The sequence below is a fragment of the Balaenoptera musculus genome, chromosome 11, assembly GCF_009873245.2.
Source record: "Balaenoptera musculus isolate JJ_BM4_2016_0621 chromosome 11, mBalMus1.pri.v3, whole genome shotgun sequence".
In the NCBI taxonomy this organism is placed as follows: Eukaryota; Metazoa; Chordata; class Mammalia; order Artiodactyla; family Balaenopteridae; genus Balaenoptera; species Balaenoptera musculus.
This window is the reverse complement of record NC_045795.1, coordinates 29,695,968-29,708,635: the sequence shown is the minus strand read 5'-3', so window position 1 is coordinate 29,708,635 and position 12,668 is coordinate 29,695,968. Positions and strand designations below refer to the sequence as shown.

The 12,668-nt window shown below is 40.0% G+C and overlaps 1 protein-coding gene across 2 annotated transcripts in view; it reads right to left on the bottom strand.

The window, feature by feature from the left end:
• Positions 1-12,668, bottom strand: part of RCAN2 (regulator of calcineurin 2) — a 258,086-nt gene that overhangs the window by 21,309 nt on the left and 224,109 nt on the right. For both annotated transcript variants that reach the window (XM_036870033.1, XM_036870034.1), the window contains one exon: positions 1,095-1,268. In XM_036870033.1, the coding sequence (XP_036725928.1) occupies positions 1,095-1,268 (174 nt within the window). The remainder of the gene's footprint in view (positions 1-1,094; positions 1,269-12,668) is intronic.

Genomic DNA, 12,668 nt, shown 5'->3' with positions numbered 1-12,668 from the left:
AGAATGGCTATGATCAAAAGAACAAAAGACAACAAGTGTTGGTGTGAATGTGGAGAAATTGAAACCCTTGCACACTGTTGATGGGAATGCAAATCGAGCAGCTGCCTTGGAAAACAATACGGAGGGATTCCTCAAAAAAAATTAAAATAGAACTACCATATGATCTAGCAATTCTACTCCTGGGTATTTATCCAAAAGAATTGAAATCAGGACATTGAACAAATATTAGCACTCCTATATTCATTGTAGCACTATTTGAAATCGTCAAGACGTGGAAACAACCTAAATGTTCATGGACAGATGAATGGATAAAGAAAAGATGTTATATACATACAATGGAATACTGTTCAGCTTTAAAAAGAAGTAAAGTCTATGTTCATTTCATTGTGTCATCTCTGCAGAGTCCAAAGGTGGAAATGATCCTTACAGACCAATAACAGATGGATTAAGATAACTAATAATGAAATGAAGACACTGATGAAACATTATGGACATTGATTTTCTACTGCTGTGGACTTCATAAATATTGCCAAGAATTACCCATGACTTTTTATAACAGCCAGAATTTATTTTTGGATAAAATAAAATACAAAATTGATTTCCATATGTTTGTAACTTTTTCTCATGGATATGAATCACTGAAAAGGTATACAGTCCATTAAACCTGTCATATAATTTAATTATAACCCTGCTAGCTAAGTTGTGATCAGAGCATTCTTATTACAAGTACTAGCTGGCATTCATTGTGCATTTACCGAATGCTAAGCACTTTAGCACACAGTAATTCATTTAATCCTCATAATGACAGTGTATGGAGTATGTTATCATCCCCATTTTACAGATGGGGAAACTGAGGCCTAGTGAGGTTATGTAACCTGCCTAGATTAGAACCAAGTCTGTTGGCCCTCAGAACCTGCTTTCTAAACCACTATGCTGTCCCTGCCTGGTGATCATGATATAAGTTTGTTTCTCAGTGAACGAATTATAGACTACAAGCCAACCTGAAAGCAGAAAGGGCTCCATTTACATTTTGAAAAGGTAAAAAAGAAAAAATGCAGGGCAAAAGGATTAACTTTGGTAAAGAATGATCTTACCTGTGCAAAGTAGAGTTTTAATTTTTTCCCTCTGAACTGGGTTTCATGAAGCTCTATCCTGGCTCGGGCTGCAGATTTGGGATTGCTGAAGTTTATTCGGACACGTCTGAAACTCTTAAATAGCTGGAACGTCACACAGTCATCATAAGTCCGGAACAGACCCTCAAATTTTTCCTGTTAAAAACAAACACAGAGGAAATTCCATTGGCCATATATCTTGTACAATGCCAGATCTGACAAAAACAAATAACTAGGTAAATAAATAGGCTCTTCCTAACATAAAATTAAAACAGAACACTGTAATGTATTTTTTTCACCTGTTGGTCTGTTACCAGGTACTAAACATGCCTGTGGATTCTGTCAAAGGACTCATAACCTGTGTCCAGGGATCTGTAGGGGGACCAGTGAATGGGGTTTGAAATGCATGAAAAACCTGACAATTATGCAAAGTGTTGAGTGTTTCAACATATATATGTTTGTTTCTGGGAGAGGGATCGTAATGGTCATAAGATTCTCAAAGGAGTCCATTATCTCCAAAATATTATAGCTACTGAGTAAAGCATGTGGTGGACATTGCTAGTGATTATCAAGCTTGGGGGCACTGTTCTTGCCTACATATACGAGAGCCCACACGACCCAAAATCCTTCTAGTCAGGCAGTACCATGTGATTAGTTCTGGTCAATGAAATGGGTACAGAAAGCAGGAAAAAAGCCCTCGAGAAAATTTTCAGTCTCTTTCCCTGAAGATGCCATGTGCTCCAGATGGTAGCGTAGTCAGAAGTAGGATTCTCCTCAGCCTGGGTCTCTGAGTGACCTTGTGGAGCAGAAATATCTTTTTCCCAACTCCCACCCCATCCTATAGCTGACTTCGCCTTGGCAAAGGAAAAGAACTCTCTATTGCATTAAACCACTGAGATCTGTGGATTATTTTATTTCTGCAGCACAACCAAGCCTATCACAATACAAAGCAATAATTAAAAAATTTTGATTTGATACAAATTTCAATTCAACTGAACAAATATCTATTCAATGCTCACTTCGTACAAAGGACGGTCTTTAGGTTTTAGAAGGCTACAGAGATGAGGATCGTTTTGTTCTGCATCTCAATGATCTAAGAATCTAAGGTGAGAGGCAGACACAGACACAAATAAAAGAACACCTGCAAGAATGGGGAAAGACATAAAGGAAAACTAGAGAATTAAAAAAAATACATATATATATTAACACCACCTATCTAGTTCCTCTTAGCTTAAAAAAAAAAAAAGGTCCTATTATGAGTAACAAAACCAGTGCCTGTTAAGTTACTCTGTGTTCTTAAAGGAGAAATTGCCACTAAGGAAATAACATCTATTAAAAAAATAAAACAAAAAAAACGCTGATTCTTTTATTTCTACAATAAAAGGTATTTCGTCATAAGAGTGAGTTCAAGTGGGAATGAAGATGCATGAAAGATTAATACTGCAAGATTCATTGCATTTGGATTTGTAAGGGACGTAAGGGATAATTAACTCAGCCTTTCCCTCCTCACCTCCATCATTTTACATATCAGGGCTCTGAGGTCTGAAGAGATGAGGACCTGCCCACGGTCACATGGGCAGTTATTGGCAGAGCCAGGACCAGAATACAGAGATGTTTTCGATTACATCAATAATTACCCTGCTAGACTGAGAGGGAGAGATCGTTGCATTAATAAGAGCAAGAGATGGAGAGCAATAAGCTGCCCCAAGGCTCCTGTGTGACCACATCTAAGAGAATCAACAAGGCGATGTCAGGTTAGAGAATCACTGCCCTCCGAGGCTGCATGGGAAGAGGAACTCAGATGTCTGGGAAGGTCTTCCTGCCTCTTGGACATCCAAGTGAACTTGTCTCAGACCCTCAAGTCCAAGGTTTGTGATTCTTCCAAAGGCTGCTGCCCATTTCTGAGATTCCCCAGTGTGTGGCCCACCATAGTTTCTCCCATTTTTGACTCATGTCTACACACACTTGTCTCTTTTTTTTTTCTGTATGTATGTTTTTTGTTTGTTTTCTGTTTTTATTTTTGTTTACGTATAAGGATGTTTATTGAAACCTTGGTGGCCATGGCAATTTTTTTTAAAGAATTTGAATGTCATTAATAGGGAACCTCTTTTTTTTTTCTTTATGTATTTTTTTCCACATTTTTTTAATTGAGTGAAAGATTCTTTACCTTCTATAGAACTTTTATAATTTTCAAAAGTTTCACACACACGATTTCATAATAATCCCATAATAACCTTTTTCAAAACAGCTTTTTGTTTCAATTTCATGACATTTATGGAGAGATTTGAGGGGTTCTTTCTCTCCTTTTCAGACTCTGTTCTTATTCCTCTTTCCCTAGCAAGAACAAAACAGGAATCTTTCCTTGTTTGTTCCTTGGATAGTTTTTATTCTCAACTCTCAAACCTTGGGATCAGCCAACTCCCAGGCCTGGGGCTTCAGCCTGGGGCTTCCTAAGAATTTCTTAGGAATTCTTTCCCAACACTTCTGTGTTTTCCTGAACAAGAATCCTGGTGAATAAAATGCTTTCTGGTTCCTCACAATGGGAATAGTCTCGGCTGGTAAAATCAAAGCTGGTGGTTTGATTAATCTGAGAATTTTCAGGAATGGGAGGAATTAAGAAATTAAAAGATTTCATTTCTATGTGGAATATCATATCTTTTAGGACAAAATCCGTGGGTTTCTTTGTGGCTCTATGTTTTTCCATTACTAGTGTGGGAGTTTCCTTCCTGTCCCCTCCCCACGACCTCAGCATAGCCTTGGGGGAGTTGGTGTTCTTTTCCTTGGAGTCTTATTCCTTGCTTTTTGTTTTATGTCTTCTTTATGCTTCCCATCTCAGCTGTTTGGCCTCAAGAGCCTGGATTAGGAGAAAGGAATTCAGGAGGCCAGGCTTTAGGTTTAGGGCAGGGGTTATATGAATGTCAGATGTCAGTGATGACTGCAATTGTTTTCTCCACTACTGTACTCTTCAAAAGAGGGCCCCAGGCAGCTAATACAAGCAGCAAGCTGGAGATGGCCGGTGACAGAAGCCTCTTTGATATCACTTGTTTTGGGCTTAGACCAAAAGCAAAAAGAGGTCTTCCACCAGACCTGGGGTGCAGCCCAGGGCTCAGAGACCAGGGTTTTCACTGGCCCATCTGGGACCCATCTCTATAATGATAATAATAATAAACAACCAATTTTTACTTGGCTTGTCCTCTCTGCACAGGTCTTCTGAGAACTTGTAGTGGCGGGGGTGACAGCTGGCCAAGCACTGGGAATTTGCTGGCTATCTCTATTTTTTTTTCCACTAGTGACGTGACATGACAAACATTTCATTTGCTGAGGCAGCGGGATACCAGAGCAAACTGGTGAGAGGCAGATCCAGCACAGTGAACGTGCCAGGTGTACCCTTAGGCAAAGCAGTGACTTGATCAGAGCCAGCCCCAGGGGTCTTCCACCTGTCTTTACAGAAAATTTTCTATGGTTTTGACGCCCAGTCTCCCACCAGGCACACAGTAATATTTTCCTGACCTTTGGCTGCCAGTTTCCTCCAGTCTGGTACCCCACAAACCCAATAAGTTAATTTCCTCTATAGGTAATCTCCTTTTAGCCACTGGTCTCTGGACCTTGCTACACACAAAAATGATGGAAAATCCTAAAGAACTTTTTTTGAAAATTTATTTTATTGAAATATACTTGATTTACAATGTTGTGTTAACTTCTGCTGTGTAGAAAAATGATTCAGTTATAAATATATATACATTCTTTTTCATATTCTTTTCTGTTATGGTTTATCACAGGATATTGAATATAGCTCCTTGTGCTATACAGTAGGACCTTGTTGTTTATCCATTCTAGATATAAGAGTTTGCATCTGCTAACCCCAAACTCCCAATCCTTCCCTCCCCTCCCCCCACCCTCCCCCTTGGCAACTACAAGTCTGTTCTCTATGTCTGTGAGTCTGTTTCTGTTTTGGAGATAAGTTCATTTGTGTCATATTTTAGATTCCACATATAAGTGATATCATATATTTGTCTTTCTCGGCCTGACTTACTTTGCTTAGTATGAGAATCTCTAAGTCCATCCTAAAGAACTTTGTTAATGTGAATTTTATCTATTTATGTTTATTGTACTAGAAATAAAAACTGAGAAATTGAAAAGTATTTATTTATAAATTCATCTCCTAGTAACAATCATAAATCCATCACATGACAAAATAATCTTTTTATGAAAAATAATTGTTTTCCCCAACAAGAAAACATTTAATGAGAAGACTGGCCTGGTTTTAGATTTTTGCAAATCTCTTTCATTTCTGACTTAATAGAAGAGACCTGGAATCTCATATCTGCTTCTCTTACATTATGCTGTTTTGTCTGAAGCGTTTGAAGAAAAGCTGGCCTCACCCAAATATGTGGTTGGAAAAGGGAAGAGTATTGCAATAGCCTTTCAAATAATTGTGACTATTCTTCCTTGACACTTCATCAAAACTCAACTAGTGGCAGTTTCTAAAAGTCTATTGCAATGTTGAATCTGAAGCCATAATCAAATAACATTTTTATTTGATTATATTAAAATCCGTTTATCTACTTTGCACCTTTAGTGGATTTTTTACTCATGCAGGATTCTGTCATAGTGTACATTGGTCATTTGGAAAATATTGGTTCCTTGAGTTATACAGTTTTTCCAAATGTTGACACATTTCATTACACAATATCAAAAATCACATTCATTAATAGTACCACCTATCTTATCAAAAAGTCTTTCCATATTGGAAAGCTGTCATATCCCTGTTGGTGGATACAAGTTTTCCAAAATCCTAATTTTTGCTTGAAACTATGTTCTTTATTATTGGCAACAGACACTGTCAGTTATTTTCCTTCAAGTGACACACTCATTCATTCGTTTTTGATAAAATGTCCGCCAAATATCTATGTCTGCATAACTATGGTTTGTCTGTTAGTTGTTCTTTCTGTGTTCCAGGAGAAAAATAAGTATCTAGTGCAGCTTAGAACATCTTAGAACATTTTCTCAAGTCACACATTGTATTCTGGTATGCCACAGAATGGCTTTATGTGTACTTCTCATTTCATTTTTCAGATTATTAAAAAGGCATGTGCTCAAGAATAAAGAGTTAATAAAACTAATAGCTTTAACTGCTTCATCAAGGACATTCTGAAGTTAAATAGGTATTTTTCTTTATTGCACTTTTTTTTTTTAACTGTGAGTGTGTGGCTGTGAAGAATACAAATACTAGTAAGTACAGTTAGGTGCCACTGCACTGATTAATACCAAAGTACCAGGAGTTTTAAACACTATTGCTTTTGCACCATGGGTGTAAATGTCAACATGGTTGAAAAAGCAAATAATGTCTTAGTATTATTATGGAAATAGTTTTGACCTCATGGGAAATTCCAGGAGTCTGTAGACTACTCTTTGAGAACTGCTGCATGATAGGACTTCAGAAAAAGTAAGGATTTAGTTGGCATGGGGTGAAGACAAGGGGTCTAGTGAGAATCTTAAGGGTACAGCATGATGGAGGTCAAGGAATGGTGTGCCTCCACTTGAGTGATGCCCAGGGGATAAATGTCATCAAGAGTAATCTAGGATTGGTAGGGGGAGGATGTGGAGGAATTATTTTAGAACACAAATTGTACTCTTAGAAAAATTAACAAGGGGCTCTAGAGAAGAAAGTGAGAGAGGCTAGGAGAGGATGTTGGTAGGAGAAGAAGGACCAGGGGTGAAGAGTGGGGCTGGATGAGCCAATTCTCAGGGCCAATAGGGTAAAGATGAGCCTGGTCTTAAAACCAGGCAGAAGGATCTGTCCAGGGTCCTCATAAAGAAGCTCCGGTGATGTGGAGAATGCTGGCCGCAGCGGCTACAGCACACAGACCAAGTAGCAGGTGATTCATTATAGTTTCCAATCAAAATGGACGCAACAATTATTTTTTAAGTCAATAGCCTTTAACAGCATCCTCAGGACTTAGGAAGTACTCAATGGATTCTACTTGATTGGTTGATACAAAAACCCCAAGGTATATTATAGACTATTAGAACATTGAAATATTACCTTCAGTTTAATTCTAAACCAGACAGGTTGCAGATAAACAATATTGTCCAATATATTATCTCATTAAATCTTCACTATAGCCCTTTGAAGGAGAGTTGGAATTACTATTATCCTTGAGTAACACATGAAAGCCGAAGAAGTGAATGACCTCCGCAAAGTCACCCGACTAACTAGTTAGCAAAACCAGAACTAGTAAGGTCAAGATGTTTATACTACCGATATACCATGGATGACATGCAAACAAGTGAGAAGTCTGAAAAACCAAAATGAGAAAAACCAGCTTTCCTTGGCCATCCAGAAGAAGAGTCCTGTCCTGGAAGACGTGGCTGCCAGAGAAATCCAATGGTGCCTTTACTGCGTTCCAGACGATGCTTTACGCCTTCATATGTTTTTCAATTTTCTCACTTATGATCCCTTTGGGTATAAATTATCTTAATAAGAAATTCAGCTTCCCTCAAAATCACAAGGCTCTCATCTGTCAGATAACACCTCCCAGAAACTGCCAAAGAATGAAACAATTCATTTAGGTTTATCACTTCTCAGTGGACGCTCCGGGTGAGCCCTGTGCAAATCCCATGTTTAAGGATCATACTGGATTTTATAGGCTGCTCAGGAGGGCCTCCTGTCAAAAGGACTGTTATTGTAAATCTTCCATAATGCAGGCTCCTTACGTGACAGGCATAACCAGGCCTGCATGTAGGGATTTTTTTTTCATCTGGATTTTAACGTGTCAGGACTTCTTAGGCCAGGCAGACTTGTGTTAAATCATGCTTTGTTCCCTTTGTGGTCCTGATATTACTTAAATAAAAAAAATCATTGTGAAAGGAGGCTCTCAACTCTTCCTTGCTGATAAAAGAAGAGGACAGACCTCATGTCACATAACGGCTCAAAAAAAAGATAATTCACTGGTAAAGGCACAAAAGACTTTATCCCTTCTCAGTGGAGTCCTTGTGAGAGACAAAGATCTAAAACTCAGACCCAAACTCCAAAAGGAGCTGCTTTGTCCTAAAACCTCATGAATTCATCCCACGCCTTTCTCGGCAGAATGCTTTCCTTGGTCTGTGTTTGGTTCTGTTCTTTCATTCCCAGCAGTGACCCTAAAGTTCACAGAGGCTGGATAACATTGCCATGCGAGCATCCATTTTTACTTCTCTTTAGTTAAGGAAATCTCTGGTTCTCTACTTCCACTAAGCCGCCATCTATGCATTTAGAACTGGAAAAACAAAACTCCCCAAACTCCTCCAACACTAAGAAACTGTACAAGGGCTAGAAACTGGAATGACCTTGGAATAGGGGTGAATCTAAGCATTGTGGAGCCTGAAGGTTTTACAACTTGGGAAGCCCTCCTGAAGCAAAATAATACAAAATTAGGCACGAAGTTGGAATTTTTTTTTTGAATGAGAACCAAACAATTCATAAGGAATAACTTTTGCAAAATTTACAGACTATATGTGACCATGGGAACAGGTCGCAGGGCCCTTACCAGGGCCTTGGTAGAGACCCATGCAAGTGAGGGGCCCTTAAGCTGCAACTTCATTCACTTCCCAGGAAGTATGACCAAGAGAATCATGAGTCACCTGGGCCATCACCAAGTAGTCAGGAGTCTAGGCTTTCAGAACAGCTAAAACAAGTACAATGCTTATATAACTCTCAGCTGATGACGTTCATTTCCCTAAGTGTTTGAATCACCAGGATGAGAACCAAGAAACTAAAATCTGCAAAGTTTCAGCCCAGGTCTCATATTACAGATGACTGAGTCCCTGCCACACTTGAACCCATTTTGTAAATACCCAAGATGGAGGCCTGAGGAGTAGGAACAAGTAAGGGGGTTGCTTGGACCCTGTCCTGCAGCTGCTCAGTAAGGGGTGGTGAGTGCCAGATGGGGGGACCAAGAGAGGAGCTTACAGGTGGCACTGTCTGCGTGCCTAGGACCCTTGTACAGCAACTGCCCACGCTTTGGGTGAGGAAGACCCTCCCAGCACCTGAATGCAGGACTGGTTCTGGTGGGTCTCACTGCCCCCACCAGTGAGACCAGGGGACTGTGGAGCCTGGCTATGCCAAGCAAGATACCATCTGTGGATGCCTGCATGCTTCCTTCCTGCCCCAGGACACTTGTAAGCCTCCCAAGGGGTCTCTGAACACCTAGGGAGTAGCGGGGAGGAGCACCCCTACCTGTAAGGGGGATGGGCCAGGAAAACTAGACCTCTGAGAAAGTGGTTATGAGCACAGTCGTCTGTTACGTGCCATAAAGTTGGACGTCTCTGCATGGTTATAAATATAAAGGAAGCATCCGACAGTCCTTTTATAGCTGCTACATTTCAGTTTACAGTATCAATGGCTGCCTGGGTTCAAGGCATTTGCTGAGAGCTAATGACTGCTACATCCTTCTCTGGGCCAGCAACTCCTCTTCTCTGATGGTTAATCTGCAAGAATGCCTGTGGCTATCATCAGCCCTGATTAGACACAGGCTCTAATTGCGCATGCGTCATTGATGAACTGCCCCCTTTACAGCTTACTCAATCATGTAAGAGGACAGGAATTGCATTCTAAATTTATTTAAATATTGATTTACCCATTAGAGATTGATAAAGAGAGGCAATATAAAGCCATGTTACTAGCACAGACTCTAGACCCACACTGCCTAGTTCAAATCCCAAACCCAGGATTTGTGCAACCTTAAGCAATTTACTTACCCAACACCTCAGTTTTCTTAGCTGCAGAATGGGATAATAACAGAATCTACCTCACAGGGCTGTTCTGAGCATTAAGTAAATTAATATATTTAAATCACCGAGCACAATAAGTTTATTCGAGCTGTTATTATTATGATTCCCACATCTGAAGATAAACAATGCTTTGTTTACACGTCTGTATTTGGCCCGCTGGCTCTAGCTATACAAATCTCCCTATATCTAAATCCAAGTATATAAATATATCTATGCCTACATCTATCTATATTTATATCTATACTTGTACCTGTATCTAATCCTTAAAATATTAAGAGCAATTATAGGAATGCTCAGAGTGATATCTCATATAAAATTAAGTCTAATTATACTAAGGTGATTTTATCGATGTTATTATCTACTTAAAATGTAAAGCCCCAATTAACCATCAAGATTTCTTTCTTGGCTGCTAAGCTTTAAAAGTTTCCTTTAAAAAAAACAATGTGGTTAATTAAATAATTCTAAGGAGGAAATCAACTGGGTAATTGCCTTTAATCTTTGCCTTTGGAAATCCTGCACCATCAGCAGGGGCTGAGGCTCAGAGAGACAGTGAGCAAATCGCAAAGACAACGGCCACTACTGGCAATATCTGAAGCTCAGACGAATAGGAGATTTGTTAAGCCCTTCCCACCCGTCTCCTTTCACCTGTCCAAATGCACCTCAACTATCTTTTAGACAAACCCCATATTCCACTGTTGCCTGGACATTTCCTTTGGGATATTCAATAGGCACCTTAAACTACATGCCTCTAAAGCCACAGTCTTTGTGGGGGGAAACCTCTAAATCTGCTTCTCCCCTTTCTCAACAAATGGATCCCATCTACTCCGTTGCTCAAGCCAGGAAGCTGAATGTCATCCTGGTCTTCTCCCTCTCCCTCACCCCACATCCCAGCAGCCAGCCTGTGTTCTCTCAATCTTCCAGCATCTACCCTTCATCCTCACCAACCCCCTGGCTCGCCACAGCTCTCCTGATGGCCGCACTAGGTCCCCCTAGCTTCAGTCTGGCCACCCTCGAATCAACCTTGAAAGTCTACTGCAAGGCAGGTCTTTCTAAAAGAGAAAATTCTGATGATGTAGCTCTTCCATAAAATCCTTCGGTGGCTTCACATAGCTTCTAAGAATACGGCGTGGCTTAGCATGAAAGGCCCTTTATAAAATGGTCATCCCTCACCACCCACAGATCTCACATTCTACCCTTTGCCTAATCTGTACTCCAGCAAATTTCCACTCATAGGTTCCGAAAGGCAGCCTATTCTGTATCTCCAAGCCGTCTCTCACTTGCTCTCTTTTCTGCCTGTGACACCCTTTTCCTTCAGATAGCTTCTTTTCTTTCCCTTTATTTTTTTCCAGTTTTATTGAGATCTAATTGACATATTGCATACGTTTAAGGTATACAACATAATGATTTGATAAACATATATATTGGAAACGATTGCCACAATACGTTTGGTTATCACCCATTACCTCACGTAGTTACACATTTTTTTTTCTTGCGAAGAGAACTTTTAAAATCTATTCTCTTAGCAACTTTCAAATACACAATACAGTGTTGATGACTACAGTTATCATGTTGTATATTCCATCCCCATCAGATAACTTCTAATTGTCTCTCAAGTCCCAGCTTGGGTCTCATCTGAGAAATCCTTCCTGAATCCTACTGAGGTTTACACAGCCTCCCACGGTGCTCCCGTAACAGAGTTATCTAGTTAGTGAGGGTAACTGCTCCCTTATTAACTAGACTGTAAGAACTTCAAGGGTAGGAACGGCTCATGTTTTTGTCCTGTGTCCTTTGCTCATGGATTCATTATTGAGTGCCAACTGTGTACCGTGCATGACGGCTGCTCTATGGGATGGGCTCACTTGGTCATGAAATGAATAAAACAACGTGGGTAGAACTGTCGTCCTCACCTCCCCCTGCTACCTTTTGGTGAATTTTTTCTTCTCTTCAAAGCTACATTCAATAAAATCAGCCAATACGTACCGAACACATGGATCAAGATCCTCCACGTTATAATGTAACAGGGAAGCCTAAATCAAATTCTACACATTTCTTTCCTGAAACCTTTCTTGACCCTTTCCCCTGACATACCTTTCCTCCATCTAGGTTTAATCTCCACTTCCTTTGGTTATTTAAGACACTCTGAATCTCTTTTCAGAATAACGGATCAGCAAACAGTGCGTGTGTGCACGGAGAAGGGGAAGAGGTCGAGTAAGACTTCAGGTAAAAAATGGTAAATGAAAGATGGATAGAACTTTGATGTGTGGAAATGAGGTGGCAGGAGACTTTAGACGAAGCTTTTTGTTCCAGACAAGGACAACATTATCAAAGGATTTATATATTCCTATTAATCTGAGGCCACCTCTAAGAAAAGGGACTTCGGGGGACTGAGGACAAATGTAATAGTCCTAAGCCACATTTCCATGGGCGTGGCCTTGCTGCCTGTTCACAACTGTTATTAATTACTCGTAGAAAACGTAAAACAAATAAGCTTTGAGATTTCATTATTTTAAGGGTCAGCTCTTACATGTTTCTTATGACATTTATTTTCCTAGCAGTCTGCTCCACTGAATACATTTCATTTGAACCCTAAACTACAGGTCGTGGGCCTACTGAGCCAGACAGGACAAACTGCTCACCAGCTCCCACACCAATTTAGGAAATGATCCCTCTTGAGAACATCATGGAGTGTTGTAGTTGAAAGAGGGAGGAAATGTGTTTCTAGAAACAAGCAGTGTTCTCTCCTCTCGAGATTGAAATGAAGCCTCTGTTTTAATATTCGGCTGT